At 47.4% G+C, this 23778-nt stretch overlaps 1 protein-coding gene across 1 annotated transcript; it reads left to right on the top strand.

Annotated features, from left to right (window-relative positions):
* The first annotated feature begins 1193 nt into the window (after window positions 1–1193).
* On the top strand, window positions 1194–20318 carry IL20RB (interleukin 20 receptor subunit beta). The gene is made up of 7 exons (XM_087431661.1): window positions 1194–1254; window positions 1940–2066; window positions 3644–3834; window positions 8141–8265; window positions 10282–10432; window positions 13728–13870; window positions 19132–20318. Exons 1-7 carry the CDS (start codon window positions 1194–1196, stop codon window positions 19237–19239), a joined length of 906 nt encoding a protein of 301 aa, XP_087287787.1. The 3' UTR covers window positions 19240–20318.
* The last annotated feature ends 3460 nt before the right edge of the window (window positions 20319–23778 follow it).

The raw sequence follows: 23778 nt of genomic DNA, 5'->3' as shown, positions 1-23778 counted from the left end.
TGGTCATGATATATAATCCTTTTTATACATTATTGAATTTGGATTGCTAATATTTTGTCAAATATTTTTGCATCTAAGTGCATTAGATATATTGGTCTGTAGTTTTTTTGTTTTTGTCTTTTAAAATATATACTATCTTTGTCTGATTTTGGTATCAGAGTAATACTGGTCTCATAAAATAGTTGGAAAGTGTTCTTTCCTCTTCTATTTTTTGGAAGAGATTGTATAAAATTGGTGTTAATTTTTCTTTAAATATTTGGTAGCTCCAGCGAAACCATCTGGGCTTGGAGATTCCATTTTTGAGAGTTTTAAAATTACAAATTATAGCTTTATATTTACATAGCTTTATATTCCCCACATATCTGACTAGAGAAATATTTTGTATACTTTACCGAGGAAGGATGTCAGAGAGGACCATGCCCCGCCCTCCTGTGCATTGCAGCTGGCCCTTTTCCTTTTCATCCCTTGGGTGACTGCAAAGTTAAGGGTGGGGAGGGCAGAAAGCCTCCCTTGTGGTACCCCAGGTGTTTCCTCATAGCGCAGCCCGGGGATTCTGAGAGCAAGATGGAGGTGCATCACCAGAGTCCTACATTAGAGAAGAAGCAAGTGAACCAGGCGGGGTGTCCCAGGCAGCCCCCTATCCCCTAGTGGTCACAGGGTTTGAAAACGAATAGCAGGTGCCAATCCAGAGACAGCACAGAGATGAAAACTCCCAGGCAAGGGCCCCAGCCCCCTACACATTATGCTGTTGATAAGATGTTATCTTGGTGACTGTAAGAGCCAAGAGAGGCAGGTGTTGGGCATTCAAAGGGGAGCGTGTGAAAGTCGGGGGAGAAGGACCACAGCAGAAGAGCCGGACTGCACCTTGGGTTACACGCAAGGATGAGCCCCGGGGCTGCCCAACGTCCTAACGAGTGCAGGTTCAGCTTCACAGGCTTCCTTGAATCTGTGTGCAAACCATAGACCCACTGTATGCACACTCTGGGCACACCACACACACTTGTGTGAGCAGATGCTTGTGGCCCAAGTGGCTCAGGGGCCTGCAGTCTGTCTGGGGTGGTCTCTGAGCTGGCTCGGTGCCCATCTGGATTGGACTCCTTCCACAGCAGACCTGAGCCTGCACTTCCCAGCTGGCAGCTGATGCCCCATTTGGCCTTGCTGGGTACATGAAACGTTGTGCCTTGGTCCCAAGGATGGCGGTAGCAGCAGAGGGAGCTGAAGAGAAGCAGACGGGAGCCTGCATGGGTTTGCCATGTAGGGGTGGGAGGCTCAGGTTTACCCAGCTTGCTTAAGGTCACATAGTTAGTGGCAGAGTCAAGCCTGCCTCTAGGTGGATCAGACATAAGAGTTTGTAAATAACGTGCTTTGTTATTTTCTCATTTGTACAATGGAGAAACTAACGGTCCTTACCTCCCAGTATGGTCATGAGGGTTAAATGAGATAATAGTGTAACAATCTAGCACATAGCCCAGACAGAACATGGTTAAGTGCCCGATAATATTAGCCATTATTACTATTACTATTTTTTTTAAATAATTTTATTTATTTTTCCCCCAAAGCCCCAGTAGATAGTTGTATGTCATAGCTGCACATCCTTCTAGTTGCTGTATGTGGGACGCGGCCTCAGCATGGCCGGAGAAGTGGTGCGTCGGTGCGCGCCCTGGTGGGAACCCGGGCCGCCGGCAGCGGAGTGCGCGCACTTGACCGCTAAGCCACGGGGCTGGCCCACTATTACTATTAATATACCATTTTATCACCAAAGGCAGAATTACAATGATGATAACAAAAGTTTAGCATTAACACAAGCATGATGAAATTAGAGTTGTTTCTGGTTCGTAAACACATGAGGCCTTTCATTAGAAACTAATTTGAAGCTGTGTCATCCCCCCCCCCCCGATGTGAGCCCACCTGTCAGCCTGTCTATCTGCCTCCATCCCAGATGGAGCAGCTGTTCTGCCTGCCCCTCAGAACCTCTCTGTGCAATCAACCAACATGAAGCATCTCTTGACGTGGAGCCCAGTGATCGTGCCTGGAGAAGTAATAGACTATTCTGTCGAGTACCAGGGGTGAGTTGTTTTTTTAGTTTTTCTTCTTTAGATGGCACTTGATTTCTGGAGGCACAGCCCTCATTCCAGAGCTCAAGGAGGCTTTGCAAGCCCAGAGACGGATTATTTCCCATGATCTGCCTCCTCTGTCTGCATGGGCATTGGGAGGGTTGAAGAAGCAAGGGAAATTGTCCTGTGGATTTGACAGCAAACTCTCTGGGAACACAAATTTGTTTAAATGCATTTTGCTGGAGCTTCTTTTCAATAGTGAGTCCATTGTCCAATGCTAAAGAAAACCTTAAGAAATCAGTTTGACTCTGACTTAACGTGGATAAATCATTGGAGACTCAGATCCTTTGGGGATGGGGGAGACCTCAGTTTTCCTAAGAGCTTGTCCCTAGGAGCCAAAACAAATCGTGACCCTAAAGGTCAGCTGGCCCCGGGGCCAATCAGGCTTCTCTCTTCTCCAGATGTCCGGGCCCTCAGAGCTGTTGAAGAGCAACAGGAACACATAAGGTGCTCGATATACTATACACAATTAATACAATCTGAGCACCTACATGTGTAGACATTCTTCTAGGCTCAAGGGTACAGTTGACAAGGTTTCTGGATATAGGAAGCTTATATGTAGAGGAGGGGACAGACAGTGAAAAGGTAAAGAAATAAATACAGTTGGTCTGCACTGTCCAATGTGGTAGACACTAGACACATAATTAAAATTAAATTAAATTAAAATGTCTGTTTCCCAGTCATACTAGACACATTTCAAATTCTTAATAGCCACAGGTGGCTAGTGGCTACCGTATTGAACACAATTGATATAGAACATTTCCATCATCACAGAAAGTTCTATTGGGCAGCACTGCTCTAGGCAATTTCAGATAGTAATCAGTGCTAGGAGGAAGCTAAAAGGCTGATGCAATGGAGAATTGACTCTGTGGCTCCTTTTTATTAGGTGGTCATGGAAGGTCTGTCTGAGGACGTGATAATTAAGCCGATATCTGAGGGACAGGAAGAGCCAGCCAATGTGAACAGCAGGGGCAGAGCATTTGAGACACAGTGAACAGCTAGTCAAAGGTCCTAAGTTAAAAAGAGTTCAGCATGTTGGAGGAATGGCAAGGAGGCCAGCTTGGAGGGAACATCACATTTAGGGGCAGAGTGAGAGAGGCCAGAGAGTCTTGTAGTCCATAGGGAAGAGTTTGGATTCCATTCTAAGTGCTTTGGAAGCCATTAAGGAGAGAAATGTCATGATCTGCTGAGTGGTGAAAGGTTTGAAGATTGGCGGGAGTGGAAGCTGGAAGATTAGTCAGGAGACCACAGCAAGGCAAGGGATGACAGTGGCTGAGATTGGGGGGTGACCATGGATGGAGAGACCAGGACAGAGTGGGGTTTATGCTTAGGTTTCCCTTGTCTGTGATAAATGGAGTAAGGAAGAATGGATGGTTGGTGAGGAAGGAGAGTGGAGGAACTTGAGTGTGGAGCAAATGCTTCTTTTCCTGATCCATAAAAAGTAGGTGAATGAGGCAGTTACTTGCAGCCATCACTGAGCCTGGGTGGAAGGAGCTGGAGTGACGCTGTGCCCTCTTGTCTGTGACCAGAGAGTATGAGAGCCTGTACATGAGCCACATCTGGATCCCCAGCAGCTGGTGCTCACCCACGGAAGATCCTGAGTGTGACATCACTGATGACATCACTGCCACTGTGCCATACAACCTCCGTGTCAGGGCCACCCTGGGCTCACAGACTTCAGCCTGGAGCGCCCTGAAGCACCCCTTTAATCGAAACTCAAGTAAGGCACTTCTCTCCTTACTCTCCCACCCCACCAGCCTCCCCTTCAGGAATCATAGTCACTGAGACTTTCTGGATTCTTTTTAGCATCAAATTAGTCTTGCAAAGCCAGAGTACTGTGAATACAAACAACTCATTTAAAAAATTGCCAACTGCTTCCCACATGCCCTCTCTCTCATTTTGAAGGAGACTGGAAGTCATTTCTGATGGTCTCTGTCAGAGTCTGCCGGTGGTGGGGAACCTGGGAGGAAGGTTGCTCTGGAAGCGGGGAGACGAGGCGAGAACTGCTTCTTTCTGCCCTGGTAGTGCCTCCATAAATCTTATACTGCCTCCCATCTTGTGCCCCATTAACCCCATATTTGTTGCCTATGTGAGCACCTTCTTTGTGCAATAGGATCTATACATTTATCAGAGCCATCACAAACAGTCACTGAGAAATAAATAACTTTTCTATAGCAATAGTACCTGGAAAATGATTGAGAAAGAAGTAAGAGAAGAATCTAGACAAGTGGCCAAATATGGCAGAGTGCAAGGAATGGTCAGTGTGTGAGAGGGCATGTGTGTTTGAGGAACAGCATGAGCAAGGGCTGGATGGCTAGGGGTGAGGAAGCAGCTGGTCACATGGGGAAGGGCTGTGACATGAAGCTTGATCAAATCAGTAGAGGGTGGTCATGGAGGAAGAGACAGTCTAGGCCAGGTCTGTCTTACAGAACGATCACTGTCTGCTGCGTGGATGGTACAGTGGAGTAGGACAAGCCTGCAGGGTAGGGGAAGAGGGTGGAGGGGATTCTAACAGTCCATCTGAGCCAGGTGGGTCCTGACCCTAGGAGTTGGGGAGGGGATGGGAAAGAAAGGAAAAATTCCAGGGGCATGGCACAATTAAAAAGGACAGAGCTTGGTACCAGTTATTGGGAGATGGAGTGGGGAGAGAGAATGATGGTGTCCAGCCCCCAATTGGGGTTGGTGAGCATGTCATCGAAGGCAGAGAACCCAAGAGGGGCAACTGGTCTTGAGGAATAGGACACACTCCTGGCTTTGGGCTCTTTGAGATTGAGATTCCTACAAGATATCATGCCACAGATGTCTGACTGGCAGTTGGAAATCAGGCCCTGGGGCTCAGACAGGTCAAGGTCTGACACACAACACAAAATTAATAGCTAAAGGCTTGAGAGCAGATGAGATTGTCTGGGGACAAGATATGAGGACCCAGGACAAGATCCTGGGAAACCTCTGGGTTTAAAAAGTGGATGGAGGGAAAGACCCACTTTGTGAGTAGGTGGAGGGTCATGGAGGGAAGAATAGAAGAGCTGCTGATAGGCCTGAAGGAGGGCCCTAAATGGGTCCTTGAGAAAGTGGCTTCATGGAACAGTGGGGATGGGGCTCAGGCTACAGGATGGAGTACTGATTGAGGTGGGAAGGAGCAAGGCAGCTCCTACTCTGAGACAGGTGTGGGCGATAATGTGACCAGTTTGCAGATGCAGGAAAGGCCTTTGATGACTTCTGTTTTCTTGATGTGGCAGAAGATCCTCTGCTGTGAGTGAGGACAAAGGACGGTTTGGGGCAGCAGCTACAGTAAAGGTATGAGTCAGAGGTTACTGAGGAGTGTATGAGATTGGGTGGAAATCAGGAATGTGTGGGACCCCAAGCTGGAAGGGGCTGAGGAAGGTGAAGATAGATTTCAAAGAGAAGTTGGCCCTCTAGAGTCAGACAGATGTGGTTCAAATCCCAGCTCAGTCACTTGATAGCTGGGTCCCTACCTCCTCATCTGTAAGAAGGGCAACAGTTTGCCTCACTGGGTAGTCATGGGGACTATTTGAGATGAAATGTGTAAATGCTCGGTGCAGTGCTTCCCAGTCATAGTACTCAGCTACTGGTAAGTATGATTATTGTCATTGCCCTAGGGATAGCCAGAGAGCAGAGGAGGGAAGAGGTGGGGGCAGGAATGGGACCACTGGAATGGGATACCAATAGGAATTTTGGTGCAGAATGTGGGCTCCTCTGCCTAGGCCTCTTTCCCCAGGCACTGGGAGGATACAGTGGAGGCAGTGGGATCCCAGTACCAGGCACTGGGGGAGGCTGAGGGGCGCTGGAGGGTGATGCGGTTCTGCCTCTGCCCGCAATGCCCAGGCAGTACCCAGCACCGCCTTCCTCTGGTTACTGGGGGACGGGGCTCCAGCCAAGACCATTGCTGGGGGTTGGTAGCTGTTGTTGGAAAGGAAGGCACGGGTCAGATAGAGATAAGAAAGTGCCTACAAAACTATGTGGGCAGCAGTGTGTGGTAACAACTTGTGCTTGAGAAGGCCAAAATAAAGAGAAAAAGGTCTTGCTGAGGAGAGCTGAGGAACAGGAGTCTCTGTACCTGCGCCAGAAGGCGGAAGATGCAGTCCTGTATGACCCCTGTGCAGGTGGAGTTAGCTACGGAGCTAGGATGGAATCGTGATTCCTAATGGCATTAGTTAAGTCTGCTCTTTTGCTTTTGAAAAAGGCCACCCCGACTACTCCCCAGGCAGGTGAAAAACTTGTTTGAAGGCTCTTCTGGAAAGGATCTCCTACTCTTAAAGGGAAGCCTTGTTGAGAACAGAGGTTTTTAACCTCAAATGCACATTCAAATCACAGGGGAGCTTTAGAACCACTTATGTCTGGGGCCCATCCCCAGGGAGTCTGATTTAAACGATCTCTGTGTGTCCTGTTCACTGGGAGTTTAAAATTCCCCTCAGGTTGTTCTCATGTACATCCAGGTTTGAGATCCACTAGCAGAGAGGCTAAACACCCCATACAGCAGAGTTTAGAAATGTGGAAAGACGTGGGCTCAAATTCTGGCCATTAACTGTGTCCCTCTAGGCACTTAACCTCTCTGAGGCTGAGTTACGTCATCTGCACAAAAGGAATAGCGTTTACCTTCTTAAGCTTGCTGGAAGAATTAAATGAGATAAGTACGCAGAGTGCATAGGACAGAGGTTCCTGCCCCAACACTGTCAAAAAATTCTCTGAAATGAAATGACTTTAGGTTATTTACTCAAATTCTATTCTCAATAAAGATGGAGATCAGAGGATCCAATTCTAATCATCTTTGACTTAAAACTGGAGGATTCAAACATCTCTTTTCCTTCTGGAGATGTTGCAGAGGTAGTTCTAGCATGCTGCGTGATCGTATGAAGACTCTGAGCTGGGTATGTTTTGCACAGCTGGTCCCTGACTCCCAAGCCCTCCCTCCCCTGTCTAGGCAGCTCTTCGAATGCCAGGAAATGCTTTGCTCTCTGAAAACTCCCTCCGGGAACTGCCTTTCTTCTGAGTGTTCACTGACTCTAATGCAGGGAGATTTAGCCTAGAACACACCCCACTCTACCTCCCAAGCCAAGGCCAGCCATTGAGGTGGCCCTTCTGGTCCTGCAGTGTCTGGATCTGAGAGGCAAGTATGGATCCACCATCAGTAGCCAGGGACTAGAGGCTGCCTATGCGGGCCCTTCTGCTCTTTGTCTGCTGTTGGGAAAGTATCTGTGGGGGGCTGCTGGCCTCTCTGTTTGGGATCCAACAATGTGAAAGATGGTGTTTGTGCTTAAGCTGTAATTTCTAGAGTTGATTATTGGAATATGTAAAATCCTCTGACTTTCCAAGATCCCTCATTAAGGATATGAGATGAAGAATCCTTGGGCCAAGAATAGAATGGCCAACCCATCCACAGGCTGCTGATTTCCTGAGGTTTGAAAGTCATCAGCAGCCAGTACATATCTCTGATCTATGTGAGCTATACGGACACACCTGCCCCTTCCAGGATGTCTGTTCCCAAGGGGCAAAGACTGGCCCTGACTGTGTTCGGTACGGACCTGAGCTCATGCAGCTGTTTGGCAAGCATTAAGAAACAGCATCTGCTCACTTAGATGAGCCAAGGTGAGGAGCAATTTCTGCCAAAAAAGTAAAAACAGGAGCACAGATTATAAAATTTTAAAACAGAAAGAGATCATGTTTACCTGAGTATTATAGTCACTTTTCTTGAGTATGTGTGCCTCCTGAAGAAGGAACAGAGGACTTTATTATAGACAAGGAGAGGAATGAAAAAAGGAATTGTAGTAAGTCTTTGGCATTTGGTTTTTTTCATTTGCTCATCGTTCAAAAAGCATTTACTGAGCACCTGCTGAGTACAAGCGAGTATTGGTGTACATGCTCCCGCATGCTGTGAAGCTACATCCAACCCCCTCCCTTCCCCACGAGCCTGGCATGTTCCCAACGATGACTTGGCCATGGTCTCCCGGGACAGAAATCAATCCTGTCTGGGGCTGGCTTTGATTCTCCCCTTGTCTTGCCAACAGCTATCCTCACCCCACCTAGGATGGAAGTCACCAAGAATGGCTTCCACCTGGTTATTGAGCTGGAAGACTTGGGGCCCCAGTTTGAGTTCCTTGTGGCCTACTGGAGGAGGGAGCCTGGTGCCAAGGTGAGACTTCTGGCCGTGGCCTTTAAGTCAGGCTTCAGGGAAGGAGTCTGCGGGGTGGGTGAGGAAAGCAGGCCCCTGCAGTGCTCACTGTCTGGGGTGGCCTAGGTGAAGGGTGGGAAAGGAGAGATGGGAGTAGGCTAACAATCCTCCTCTTCAAAGAATTGTTTTGGTCCAACCCAGGCCTTGGCTAGGAGCCTTGTGAGGCCAGATTTGCTGAAGTATGGGGGCTGCTTCCTTCCTTAAATGCTAACATAGTTGGATCCACAATATCTTTTCAATGCATTTCTTCTCCTTCATCAGCCTGTCTTCTCAGCCATTCTCCCTAGCATGTTTAGGGGCAGCAGACCAGGGTGTTCCAGATCAACTGGATGATTTCAAAAGCATGTGGGGCTGGCACAAACCTCTTGAGGGTGTATCTGGGCAGGGTGCAGAAGTTGGGGCGGAGAGCCAGGAGTTAGGAATAAACCTGTCTAATTATGAGCCAGCGGGTCACCAAGAATGCCTAGATGGGGCGCTGCCCCTCCCTGTGGGGTTGCTCTAGGCTGGGATGGGTGGGAGGCCAGTTCCCCCAGAGCGAATGGCCAAAGCAGCAGCAGCAGCAGCAGGAGTGGAGCTTGAGCAGGCACTCGGGGCAGTGAGACCTGTGGGCCCTGTCCAAGCTGACATGGTGGTGAGGCCCGCCCCAGTCAGCACAAGGAAAAGTAGGCTTTATCATAAGGATTAATATGGTGCAATAAGGGGCTCTCACAGAATCTATGGACAGAGCTGGCCCAGAGCCAGGCTGCAGCACAGCCTCACTTACCCAGGCACACTCGCCTGTGGAGTCCGTGATTCCCTCTGGTGGGTCCTCTCCCCAGCTTACACCCAGCCCACGATCCCTTATCACTGCTTCCTACACGTGCCTGTGGCTGTGTAGTCTCAGGCCTGACTTCCTCTCGCTGTGTCCTCTCCCCTTTGTCCCTGCTTCAAGCTCCAGGCATTCAGTTTCCCAAGACCAAATTCCTGGGAGAGAAAATCCGATTGGTTCTGCTCATTTTATCAGGCCAAGCTTAGGGGTCGCTTCAGATTGTTGGCTGGCCTCTGATGGACCCTTCTCAGGCCAGGGGTACCCCAGGCCTCAAGGCAGCATCAGGGGTCCAGGGCACATGCCCTACCACCTACTCATCAGGGGCTGTGGGGTGGGTAGCTTCCCCTGGAAGGTGCGGCAGGCAATAACAATGGTTTCCAGTATTTACTCTTGCTGGACCAGGGCTCAGTGGCAGGACATGGCATTGCCAGCCATGCAGGTGGAGTGGTGCGAGGGACATATCAGAACCTGGGTATGGGGGAGCATGCAGCTCCCTCAGATTCTTTGGGATGGGGCCCACTCCCCACCCTTGGTAACTGGCAGGGCCAGTGCTGAGAGAGGAGCATGTACCCTGAGTCATCTGGGCTTGGCCCAGACAAGCCTCCACAGGTTCAGATGTGGAGCACAGGCCTCAACAGGTGGATGCGGGTGGAGGGGTGCACAGATAGATGGACAGATGGGTGGATGGACGGATGCCTGGGGAAGCACTGCCCACCCGCTCCAGTGCTCCTGTGCACTGATCCCCCTGGCAGCAGTGGCCATGCCAAGGCCCTGGCTCAGTCAGATTTCTGACCTTTGGGTCTCTGCCCACATGTGACCCTATCGAGGGGCCTTCGCTAACCACACTGGCTAGTGTCTCCTCATCACTCTGCCTCCTTGCCCTGCTTCCTCTTTCTTCACAGCCTTTATCACCACCTGACGTGTATTATATACTGTCTGTCTCCCCATGTAAGCTCCACGAGAGCAGGGACTTTGTCTGTTTTGTTCAGTGCCTTCAACAGAGCCTGGCACATAGTAGGTGCTTAATAAGTAAATATGAATGAATGAATGACAGGGAACATTCCGCATGCATCCCCCAAGGGAAATATCTGCACTTTCCTTCCCTGGCTCTTCTTGCCCTTTCCTGTCCTGTGTCTCTCAGGGTGTAACTGTTTTCTGGTCTCCTAAAGGAGCACGTCAAAACGGTGAGGAGCGGGGGCATTCCAGTGCACCTGGAAACCACGGAGCCGGGGGCTGCCTACTGTGTGAAGGCCCAGACGTTCGCGAAGGCCATTGGGAGGCACAGCGCCTTCAGCCAGGTGGAATGTGTCAAGGTGCAGGGTAAGGTCGGCCTGTCTGTTCCCTGGAGCCCTGCGCGGGTGACAGCACCTCCTGGTGGATGCCCGGCTGCCTGCTGGGTTCCTTTGGTTCTGAGTCTCCCCTGGTTTCACTGACCTGCCCCCCAGGCTGGGTGGGTTCCTGTGGAAAGTGTGCTTCACTCTAATTCCCCTAGAGGCGAGAGTCCACCCTGGGCCTGGGTGGGGGGCACTTGAGCAGCTGTCTGGAACACTTTCCCCCTGAAAGCTCCCTAGGCCGGGGCCAGATGTTGCAAGGCTGGCTTCCCAGATGGCAACTGCCTGCGAATCACAGCGGGGTTGCCAGAGAGGCAGCCAGGGGCATGAGAGTCAGACCTTGTGAGAAGGCACCCCATTGTATATCACAGCTGCTTTCAGCTGGAAGAGACCTTATGGAAAGTCTGTAGAATCCTCTTGTTTGACTTAAGTTTTTCCCTTGAATTTTTTGTGGTCTAAAAACCCACAATGTTTAAAAACCCTTTGAAAAGAAACAAAACAAAACCCCACATCCCATGACTCTGCCACTCTGTCACCACTAGTGACATTTTTGTGTATAACTTTTTAGTCTTTAAAAAATTAATTTGAATATTTAGTACTTTTATATGGTTCAAAAAATATGACGATACACATAGAAACTCTCCTTTCTTCTCCTCTTCCCATCCTTATAATTCCTATCCTTCCCCCATAGGCATTAGCTTCTTATATATCCTTCTAAAGACTTTTAAATGCATATACAAGTAAATGAGAGTATATTTATATATATTTCCCTTCTTTTTAGCACAAATGGTAGCATACTCTATGCACTGTTTTGGATCTTGTCTTTTTCACTTTATATATCTTGTAGCTTTTTCCCTATCTATAAAGAACTTCCTCATCCTTCTTTACAGCTACATAGTATTCCATTGTGTGCACATATAACTAATTTAACTCATCCCCTATTGATGGGAATGTAGTTTTTTCTCAGTGTTTTGCTATTACAGCCAATGCTTTAATTAATTACCTTGTACACAGATCATTTTGCTGGTGTGTGTACATTTGAAGGATAAATTCCTGGAAGTAGACTTGCTTGGTCAGAGGCATACGCATTTGAATTTTGACCACTGTTCCCAAATTGCCCTCTAAAGGGGTGTCATCCTTCCATCGTTGCCCATGTGTAGACACATGTTGTAACTGTATTGCACACACACTTTGTGCCTGCTTTTCCACAAATACCATATCCATAACATTTTCCATGTACATTCTCGATTATCATTTTATACTACTTTTTAAAACCATATATGTCCAGCTTGTTAAAGAATTCAAACAATACAGAAGTATATAAAGTAAGAGATACATGTTCTCCATTCTCCCCACACCACTCAGGAGGTTTCCTTTGGCAAGTTTGGCTAATCTTCCAGCCGTGGTGTGGTACCAGTACTCACAGGCACACATGGGACTCTCCTGTGCTCACTCTTCTGCGCCTTGCCTGGCTTCACTTACTAGTATATTGTGAACACATTTTCATGTCAGTACATATGGATGTACTTCATTTTTTCGTGTGAGGAAGATTAGCCCTGAGCTAATATCTGTTGCCAATCTTCCTCTTTTTGCTGAGGATGATTGGCCCTGAGCTAACATCTGTGTCCATCTTCCTCTATTTTATATGTGGGACGCCGCCACAGCATGGCTTGATGAGCAGTGCACAAGTCCGTGCCCGGGATCTGAACCCGCGAACCTGGGGCCGCTGAAGCGGAGTGTGCGAACTTAACCACTACGCCACCGGGCCGGCCCTAAGATCTACCTCATTTTTAAAGAAGATGCATAATAAGCCAATATATGGATGTGCCAAAATATACGTAACCGTCCCCCTGTGAATAGGTATATTCTATGCTTTCCAGTCTTTTACCACTACAAACCATGCTGTAGTGAACAAGCTTGTATATATCCTAATTCTCGTTTTAATAGCTCAATTCCTAACCTACCATGCTGATGTCCCATAATATATTAATCATCTCCTATTTTGGGATATTTAGATCATTTCCATGTTTTAGATCATTTCCTTTTGCTTTTGAAGATGATGTTCATTGATTGATTGATTGATTCATTCATTCAATGAATAACAATTGAGCATTAACTAGGTGCCAAGGGCAGCCTAGTCACTGGGATACAGCTGGGAAGTCCCTGCCCTCATGGAGCTTATCCTCTAGTTGGGGAGACAGGCTACAAACAAGTAAACAAAGGAGATAGTTTCCCTTGGTGGCATGTGCTATGAAGAAAACACACCAGAGCACGCCTGGGGTGGTGGTGGGGGTGTAGGTACACAGTTTGGGCAGAGAGGGAGACTGGTTATGAGGCTGTTGGTCTAGTCCAGATGTTGCTATGAACTGCTTTATGCAAATAATTGTTTCTTTCCTTGGAATTATTTTTTGGAATCCACTCATAGGAGTGGATGAAAGGGTATGAACCTTTGTTTATCTCTTGATGTGTACTGCCAAAAGATTTTCCAAAAGCATTGAAACAAAGTACAGTGCCCCCAGCCACATATGTGAGACCAGCAGCTTCTCTGCAGCCTCACTGGCTGTGCCTCCCTTCACAATGCAGGTGAGCAGCCCAGCCTAGAGGGGCCAATGAGTTGTTCCAGGTTACACAGAACAGGGAGAGGGAAAAATAACCCATCCCCCTTCCACAGCTCCAGATGCTCACACCTGGCACCTTCTGATACATTTTCTTAGTAAAATGCCGGTGGGCTTTGGAGTCAGCCCTACCTATGTGACCTGGGGGTAAGTCACTCAACCACAGTAGGGGCTTGATCTATCATAGTTATTGTGTGACTGTTTTCTGAACCCAGGATTTTTCCCCATAATATGAATCGAGGCCAAGAGCAAATTGTGAAACACACTTTGTTTTCAGTTACCGCCCAGCTCCCTTCTGTGCTGTTCTCTTTCAGCGCCTCCCCCTCATCCTGCCTGGGGCCTGGCACTCTGCCCTCCTGGCAGCAGTGCCAAGGTACGTGCAAACACAGCTAGTGGCTTAACAGATGATGCTCCTCCCTTCCCTTCCCAAGAAAAAGATCCTTATCTTCTCTGGGGCTTTCTGGAAACCAAGCCTTAATCTGGATTCTAGAAAAATGCTTTTAACGATGGTAATTTTTGTCCTAGGACATACATCAAATCTCAAGATGTTGGCATCTGCCGTCTTGGCCAATGTGTAGCGCCAACTCCAGGAAAGTGAGGGAGGCCCAAGACTGGAGATTTCATCTTCACTGTGGTCTCCTAAGCCTGTCCTTATCTTTTCATTTCCAGGAGAGACACTCTCCCTGGCACTGGCCCTGTTTGCATTTGCTGGCTTCCTGCTGATCCTTGTGGTTGTGCTGTTCACCATCTGGAAGATGGGTCAGCTGCTCCGGTACTCCTGTTGCCCCGTGGTGGTGCTCCCCGACACCTTGGTAATGTTCTTTTTTCCTTTCAGCACAACACTGACCAGATGCAATTTGGGCCTTGGTTGGGCATGGGCACACGTTTGTGGGTTTACAAGCATTTGCACAAAGAGGGGATCAGAGGGGCTGGGAGAGACCTCCCTTCACCAGGGAGTGGTGACTATCCTCAGGCTCCCATCAGGCCAGTGCTGCTTGCCCCCAGGACCTGGCACAGCCAAGAGAGCAGGTGTGCACAGCCCAGGATGCTTGGCATCTCAGGAGTCATGCACAGTCTTAGCCTTCCGGAGTGGCCTTTGAGCATTCTTGGCCCCTTCTCATAATTATAACAGCAGCTACATCCCGTAATATGTTCTGACACAACATATTCAATTCATACACTAAGAGCCTCCTTGGTTCTCAGAGTGAGGTGCATGTGGGAGGCCTGGACTGTGCTTTGCCTTTGCCCGGGGGCAGGGGGACAATCTGGACCTGCCCAGTGACTACCCAAGATGAGGGGTCCGCACATGTTTTCTCAGCTCCTCACAAGCCCAGAATTCTTATGTTACTCCTGAGGACGCTGGACCAGAGGTCTGAGTCTCTAGAGTGGGGATAGGCCCTGTATGTCCATGCCAGGGTGGGGAAAAGCAAGAGCAGGCCTCCGGCAGCTCCCCAAGTCCCATCTGGCTGCTTCTTATGTCCCCCCACCAACCCCCCTAGACCTCAACACACAAAGCAGCCCCAACAAAACAAAACAACAACAAACAAAAACAAACCCATCCCTGACAACTCAGGGATTTCCACAGTTCTCTCCTGGGAGGAGGGAGTTAGCAGTCCCCTTCTCAGAAGCAACCAGAACCTGCAACCTATCCATTCCTGTAGTTCCTCATCAGCCTGGAGTCACTCTGGAAGGAGTCAGTCTTGTGACGTCTGCATGGCCCTGAGAGATGGGCTATGCTCTCCCTACACAGGAGGAATCATCCTCCTGGTAACACAGTCTTTTAGGAAACTCCTCTGCCCTGCTCTCCTAATGTCAGCTCTCTTCTTCTTTCCAGTACTCCCAGGTGGTCATAATTTATTTGACACTGGTACAGAGTTAAGCGCCAGGCATCATTCTAAAGCTTTACATATATTGACTCATTTCATTTCCCTGCTTCATAGCGCTTACCCGTGTACTTTCATCAATTCCCCTCCAGCCCACTCTGAATGACTACATGGTTTACTGCTAAACCTAGGGCAATGTGGTGTCTCAAACATGGGGGACAGGGTGGCCTCAATCCCCTTCAGCAAGAACTTGAGGGGCTCAAAGTTCCCTGAAGCATAAAAGGAGGTGTATTCTGCAGTTGCTGGGGTAGTGTTTTATAAATACCAGTTGAGTCAAAATGTTTGATAATACTGTTGAGACGTTTTGTATGGTTCTATTAGTCATTGAGAGTGAGACAAAATCTCCAACTATGAGTATGGATGTGTCTGTTTCTCCTTTTATGCCAATTTTTCCTTCCTATATTTTGAAGCCCTGTTTTAGGTGCACACATACGTATGATTGATATGTCTTCCTGAGTAACTGAGTATTTTATCATCATGAAATGTCCCTCTTTATCTCTAGCAATATTCCTTATCCTGATATCAATATAGCCTTTTTTGTTTACTGTTTGCATGGTGTATCCTTTCCATATTTTTACTTTAAACTTACCTGTGTCCTCATATTTAAAGTGTGTTTTTGTAGCAACATATAGTTGGGTTTTTTTTGTGTGTGTAAATCCATTCCAACCATTTTTACCATTTAATTGGAATGTTTAGTCCATTAACACTTAACTCTGGTCCTCTCACTTTCTAACTTCTGTGTTTGCACTCCTGTCTGTTTTCTGGTTCTTCAAGCTGGGAAGACTGTTACTGTTCATGGCACCAAGAGAGACCTACCCTCAGACAAGAATTGTAAAAACTGAGAAACTCACCCAGTGACATTCCCTTCTGCCAAGTGTCAACTTTTGGTTGCTCTCTGGTGACTTAAGGAAGTTGGTTTTATATTTCGGTCAGTTTTTGAAGTTGTTATGCATAGGAGGATTGATCTGATTGGTGCCCCTCTGCCATAAGTAGAAACAGAATCCTGCAATCAAAGAGGCATGCCTGCACCAAGCCAAAATGATGACAATGGTAGGGGAGCATTCCTGGCTTGGGCGGGTCACTGGCTCTTCTCTTCCACACGTGGTGAAGAGCTCAGCCTTCTCTAGCTGGACTCCATCAAGTTGTCACCCTTTGTGATTTTCCTCTCAACTCTGTCACCCATGCTTACCCTCTACACACAGGCCATTCCATTCCTAACACCCTCCCTCTTTTTTCCTCTTCTGGTCCTGCATTCAGCAGCCCAGCAGAGTTTCCTCTCTACCTCAGGATCACGGGCACTAGCATCCTTTTAAGACTCAGTGCCTTGTGAGTGAGCAACAGAGAAAAGGGCCAGGAAAAGACCATGTAAAGGGTCCGTTCCTTGTAGCATTTCAGGTGCACAAGGAGCTCTCAAATGGCATGGACTCCTAGGAATCCTAATGCATTGTGAGCCACACCCTAAAAATACCTTTTGGAGAAAACCAACAACTTAGATGAGACCAGAAACAAGGAGATTCTATGAGACTATAACCACCTTCATCCGTGGAAGGTAGATGCCACTACCTGTGGCTACCTTTGCTTCTCTGTTCTCCTTTACTATCCTTCCTACATCGTTCCAGTGTCTGCCCCTGCGTTCATTCCTTTCCATAAGGCTTTTAATTCTGTTTCTCCCTAGATTTTTAAGGTGGACCATTTCTCTGAGAATATGCATTTCCCACAGTGCTATATGAGAAATAGATCACTAGTGTCCCTTAAATCCCAAACTGGTTCTGGAGCATCACCACTGCCATCTCCCCCTCTCAGCCTTGATGCTAGCACAGCCTCACTGCACTTCAACATTTTCGTAGTTATAGATAATCCCCTAAACTATTAAAAAGCAACTTCCAGCCATTCTTGCAAAATCCAATTAAACCATGAAAAATTACCAAGTGGAAATCCTTGACAATTCTTCAAAAAGCCCTATTGAGTTTGTAAGTGTTTAATCTATATATTTGGATTAAACATTTCATGTCTACATCTATAATTTTACAGTTGGTGATGGTTGCACTCTGAAATATACCATTAAGAATGCCTTTTCATTCAAGTTTATATCACCAAGTAACAGTCTAAAGCAGAAATACATATGCAAAGAAAATTATATTAAGACTGCTCAGTGTATAGTCCCTACTTTAAAATATAATTTCTTTTCCTTGTCTTTCATCCATAATTGCTTCCTGGGGACGGAGGCTTAGGTGCTAACGGGTCTTCCTTTCCTTTTTGTGACTTGATTCTTTCTCTCCTTGCTGTCATCTTCCACTGTGGGTAGCAAGCATAAAGATGGCTCTAAGTTAGTCATTCTTCAATGGACCATCTCAAGTATGACTTTGTGTGCTTTATAGAAAGGAGAGTTTGTGAACTCAGATGGCTCTGGGGCCCAGATAGGTACCAAAAAAAAAAAAAAAAAAAAAAAAGAAAAAGAATGTGCAGTGCGATGAATGTAATTCCATGGGGAGAGATGGTGGGCTGCTTCTCAGCTCTAGCAGGTTGCTGCCAAGAGAGAATGTGAGCCTGTGCTACCAGAGCTCCAAGATTTAAACGAGAATCCAGAAATCCAGACTTTTATGAGAAATCTCCTGATTTTTAAATGTTGAAAACTAATTCAGGGGCCGGCCCCGTGGTGTAGCGGTTAAGTGCGTGCGCTCCTTTGCTGGCGGCCCGGGTTCGGATCCCGGGCGCGCACTGACGCACCGCTTGTCAGGCCATGCTGTGGCGGCGTCCCATATAAAGCGGAGGGAGGTGGGCACAGATGTTGGCCCAGGGCCAGTCTTCCTCAGCAAAAAGAGGAGGATTGGCATCGGATGTTAGCTCAGGGCTGATCTTCCTCACACACACACACACAAAAAAAAAACAAAAAAAAAGAAAGAAAACTAATTCAAATAAAAACAAATCAGCTGAACCTTGCTTGAAAGTTTGTCCTAACCCGTGGGGCAACAGTTTTGCCCCTTCTGAAATTCTGAGATTATGCCGTTTTACTTTAATGTTCTAGAACGGCACCATCTAATACAGTAGCCACTATTGGCTGTGACTATTGGGCACTTGAAATGTGGCTAGTGCAAACTGAGATGTGCTGTAAATATAAAATACACAATGGATTTTGAAGACTCGGTACAAAAAGAGAATGTAAAATATTTTAATATTGATTCCATGTTGAAATGCTATTTATTTTTTAATAAAATATATTATTAAAATTAATTTCACCTGTTTCTTTTTAAAATGTGTGTGCCACTAGAGAATTTTAAATTGCTATGTAGCTCACATTATATTTCCATTAGATAGGGCTGCCCTAGAATTTAAAAAATAATCAGGTGTAACACTGCAGATTTAGGCAGCCCGGGTCCTGAGAATCTGACGGGACCAGCAGCAGTGAATTGGAGGTGGGCTCCACAGTGACATTCGCATTCAGGGAGCCCTCTCGTATATTGTTCTTTCCCGATATTTGCCTGTGGACACTGAGAGTGAGACCCTGCCGCGCCTCTTTACAAACAAAGATCAAGGGCAACTGACTCGATGAAGCTGACGTCTCCGGGGCACTGAGATGGAGGATCCGTTGTGCCTGTTTATGTCTGTACCCACGTCCCACTCTTTGGAGTGACGATGGGAAGGGCTGTGGGAGATGAACTGCAGAAGAACCTAGTGAATTGGGTCGAGGTGAGCAGGCTAGTGACAGTTGGGAGAGTCCCTCTGAAAAGCTGATATGTGCATTTTTACAGCCAGTTATGATCATGTATTGCGGTTGCTGGTAGGAACACAAAACATGAGTGGGAAGGAACTCTCGTCCGTGGAGTGCCATTCTGGACTGGGCACCTGCTAGGTGCTCTCTGTGGAGAATCTCAGACCAGGTCGTTATTTTCAGAGCTCTCTGGTGGAAGAAGGTTAGATTTTTTTGACCAGAATTACCGTCTGGGCTTTTGTGGGGTAGGGGACCATCAGAGGAGCACCGAGGAAGCAGGGCCCCAAGAGATCTGCTGGTCGGAGAACTGAGAGATGATCTCAGTAAACGTTGGAAGCCCCTGATCTAGAGGTTAGAATTGCCTGTGGGCTTTTTTGCTGCTTGAAAGTTATGAATCAAATGGTTGGGATTTTTGTGATATTCTGTTCAACTACTATTGCTACTACTCATCTAATGAATATTCATGAAAATTATTTTTCAGAAAATAACCAATTCACCCCAGAAGTTAGTCAGCTGCAGAAGAGAAGAGGTGGAAGCCTGTGCCATGGCTGTGCTGTCTTCTGAGGAGCTTTTCAGGGCCTGGAGCTAGCAGGCTGGGGAAGGGCCCAGTGAAGCTGAGAAAACTGGTCTGCGTGACACAGAGCCATGAGGGGAAAGGCTGTGGATCTGTTCTCCTCCATGAACAAAGGACAAGAGAAGTAGGAAGAGCCTGTCGTGTCTAGAAGGTCTAGAAGCCACTGTCAGGCAGACAGAGCACTGAGTGGGGGTTAGGAGATGTGACCTCTAGAACTGGACCCAGCTGCCATTCACTAGCTGAATGACCCTGGGGAAAGTGACTTAGTCTCTCTGGTCCTCAGTCTTCTCATCTGAGAAAATACAACAACACATATAGATATATATCTCCATATATATATCTCTAGTACCAGCGGAGCTGTAGGGAAATTGGTGACAGTGGATTGGTTCAGCTTTCTCAAGAGCAGTATACAAATGTGTAACAAGAATGATCAATGACTCTATACACTGATTGGCTTGGAGATCCCACTTTCCTAGAGGAAACCTTGACGAGGAAGGAAGGATGGGTATAATAGTATTGATTTCCCTTCAAGCCAAATGTCTGCGCAGAGGTGAATGGCTCAGCCAGCTCCACAATACGCGACCTGGAGGGAGGCCGCAGCCCCAGAGAGTGATCAGTGGTTTCCAGCATGTTCATGCAGGGCCCGCCTCTGGAAACCTCTCCTACCCCTCTCCCCCACCAATCGAGGAAAAGAGTCAGGGAGAGTCATTCAGAGAAGGGACAGAGGGAGGAAGTTTCTTGAGGCATGAAGGGATTGACGGGCAAGGCCTGTGCTTTCCTTCTTAGGCCCACAACCCCTCCCAGCTCTGGAGCCTCCGGGCTGGTTTGTCTCCACCCCCACTTCCTGGGCCCCATCCAGCCAGCCCAGAGGGGGGCACAATCTAACTGCTTCAGCCAGGTGTTTCTCCTACAAGACAGAGGCCTACACCCTCTCTCCACCTGGTGAGCTCTCTCCGGGAGGATGAGATTGCTGAAGATCTTTTCCTTTCAACCATTTCGTGTGCTAATGCGTTGTTTGACTCTTTCATGAAGAGTATGTGTTACATATAATTTTATATCTGGCTTAAACTGGAAACATATTTTCAGTTTGCAAAATAAAGACCATACTACTACACTGGTCATCATACTCCCTCCTCCCTCTTCCCTGCCCCTCCACCCTGGGGCCACTGTTCCTCTGTCACCTGTCCAGGCCCAGAACCCAGAAATGATCCTGGACTTTCCTCTGTTTGAATCCCTCTCACAATTAGTCCCAGTGCCCATCTATTCTTGCTGGCATATATAAGTATATAGAAATTTCTCTCCATTATTCTGTTGTCTTCCCATGTCCGCCATATGCATTTATTGAGGCCCAACCATGCACCAGACACTGAGCTAGTCCCTGACTGTAAAGGGGCTGCCTCCGCTGTAGCTGGTCATTCCCTCTTGTTATGAGAGGTTCGGGGATTCGATCGGAGACGTAAAAGAAACTTTCCACTCCAAACAAATGGACTGAAGGTATATTTTATTATATAGAGGATAGTAAAGGCGATAGTCCGCAAACAGATCTGAATAGGTCAAATAAGAGGGAAAAAACATCAGCTTGACTGGAAAGGGAAAACATCCACATCGGCTGAGATAGCAGCAGATCCGAATAGGTCATATAATAGGAGGGAAAAACATCAGATCGATCGGAAAGGGAAACACCAGATCGACTGAAGGGAAATGACACAAATCAACCGGAAAGAGAAACACCAGGTTGACTGAAAAGAGAACATATCAGATCAATTACTTCACAGTAAATCAATTACTCACAACATCCACGCCCCACTGCCGGGAGAGTCCTGTCAATCGACACGGCTGGGCAAGGATCACACGTCCTGGGCAAGGCGTCCCTTCCACAGGTGGAACTCTCACCTGGTCTCAGTCTCCAGCAGTTTACATAAGCAGTTACAGAGTTTGCAGAGGAAGCATCTAGTGTTCCCATGCACAAAATGGTTATCAGTGGCATATGTGCACTGAGCCCCTTGGCTAATGTCCCAGCCCAGTAGTTGTGTACGTGCATTGTTCTCTTTGGTTATCATCTTAGCCCGGCACAGATGGCCAGTCCATCCTGGGCTACGACGCTCCAAGAGCCTTGAAATGTTACAACTTGTAACTCTCTCCGTGGGAGAAGGGCCAGTTCCCACCACGCAGAAAGCAGCTGTTATATTTCTTTTTGTGCTGGTGGCTGTAGGTCAATGGAGCGGCCAAACATGGCTGTACTCATGTCAAGACACCTCTCTCCTGGGGCACTTATAGGCTGACTCCCCAAGCCTCCTTCCCTCCCCTCTAATCCACTTACCCCTATCACCTGGCCCTTTAAACTGGAACTCTTTAATGAGTGACAAGGGAGGACAACAGGACAACAGGAAGACTGAGCATCTCTTGCAGTCCTTGCTGTTGTTCAACCCAGGAGGGTACCCCTGACCCCAGAATTGAGCCCAGCTTTCTTAGTCCTGCATTCAGGGGACAATGGCCAGGGTCCAACAAAAATGCCTGCTCCATGAGGCTTACATTCCAATAGAGGAAAAGAGGAAATAATAAGAAAAAAGTAATAAAAAATAAAATAATAACAGTAACTATTTTATTAAGTGAATTGCCTATTATACTGGGAGCTTCTATGTTCTATGGACAAATGAAAAGGAAGAGCAGAGAATGGGGGGCGGGGCAGGTTGCAGCCTCCTCCAAACACACGTGAATGGAAACAACTGAACCACGACTCTCTGTCAGACAAGTCCTCACACAGCCCACAGTGTGGGGATTATGAGTGGCTCTAAACTGAGTAATTTGGCAACAAATCCTTAGGAGTATGCAGCCTAAAACAAAACTTTATTCAGTATTTGTACTGTTTGTATTGACAGTATGTTTTTTTTTTTTTGGAGCTATTCTCTTAAGTTGTCAAAGCAAGTAAATAATTGTTTATTTTGATAGAGACCTAGATTTCCGGATTAATGAAAGGGAAGGCCAACTGTAGACTCAAAAATTTGCGTAGGAGCTGTGTACTATTAGAACTGAATTGAACACACCAATATGAAGTCATGCCTTTATAGAACATTTAATTCAAAATATATTTCCTTTTTGGCATTTTTCCACCGAAATGGCCCAGTAGCAATGTTACTCCATAGGGCACCCTAATGCCCAGATTTTGGTTTCTAATGCTATTTTCTCTCAGAAGGAGCCAGGGTTTCTTGGAGCAATGTCTGAGTCCACATCTGGTCTGGGCTGGAAGGGCACAAGGCAGTCCCAGAACACCTATACCTTGCTGGGCCAGAAACAAAGCTTTCAACTATTGGGTCATTCAAAATTACACAAGAATCAATCTAAAAGGGCTCCCACTGGCCAAAGTTGGGACAATGTGAGCGTCAAAAGGAGAATATTGGCTGACATCAATTGACAATAAATTTGAAATGTCAGGAGTCCATAAGGATACACAAAAGAGCAAAAGCTAATAGGGTGAATTCTCAAAGATGAACAGAATGCATTTCTCCCGAGTCTTGTTATTCAATCGTGTTGGGCTTATTGACTCACTGTGTCAATGAAGAATACTAGGAATGTAAACTAGGAAAGGTAAAGGCGTCAGTCTGAAGGCATTTTTCTCCACCGCCACCCTCTCCCACCCGAGCGCCCGCCACTGCCTCGGCCCCCCGCCGCTTCACTTCCAGTCTCTCCACGCTCACCTGTCTCCTGTCCCGTGGGGATTCCGCCGCAAGGGCCTTTATTTCCCTCTTACGGAGGTTTTGTAGATTCTGTCTGTCTGTCTAGCCTCTGTGCGACTCCTTCCCATCTCTTTAAAAAAAAAATGTTTTTTCTTCTTATTTTCAGTGTGCCCTATTTTATAGGCTAACTTTCTGCGGGTGCAAAGCTCTCGTTTCCTTTAAATCTGGCCAGACTCGATCCCTTCAGGGAATTTTCGCAGCTCCTGGAGCCCACCCGGAGGGGGACCTCATTACGTCCACGGGTGTCTGGCGCCACCTTGTGTTGAGTGCTGGAAAATTCCTTCTTCTGCTCCCACTCAGCGAACTGCCCTGGGCTTCCTGGAGAGAGAAAGGAAAGCTCACACAGGTTTCCTAGAAGGAGAACTCAAATACAAAGCTTGCATGGGCTTGGCCCCTAACAAACCTCCTGTCATTAGTGGGTTTAGATTCAGTGGCCACCGTCTTCTCACTGGTGCTCTGTCTCTATCTTCACTCTGCCCACGCCGTCCTCCCTCCCTACGGGCCCTTGGCGTCTGCCTTACTCTCCTGTCTGTCCTCTTTCCTCTGTGCTGCCCTTCTCTACCTCTTAAAAAAAGAGTCTTTGGGTATTTTTTTGTCCTATTTCTAGCCTACCCATGGTCTAGTCTGACTTTCCGGAGGAGCTCGTCAGGCCACGGTTCATGAGGGAGGAGTCATGTTAAACCATTGTGGCACGCAGGCTGGGGAATCTGGAACTGGCACACCCGAGTTGACCCTAAGTTACAGTTTTCTCTTGCTGGCTCCTGGGACTCGCAAGCATCTAACGAAAAAGCCTGGAAAAACCCAGAGGTTTTTCCTCTGG

This window comes from Ceratotherium simum, chromosome 5 (genome assembly GCF_057802395.1).
Source record: "Ceratotherium simum simum isolate JZ-2026a chromosome 5, ASM5780239v1, whole genome shotgun sequence".
NCBI lineage: Eukaryota > Metazoa > Chordata > Mammalia > Perissodactyla > Rhinocerotidae > Ceratotherium > Ceratotherium simum.
The sequence above is the reverse complement of the archived record's forward strand: the minus strand, read 5'-3'. Positions and strand labels throughout refer to the sequence as shown.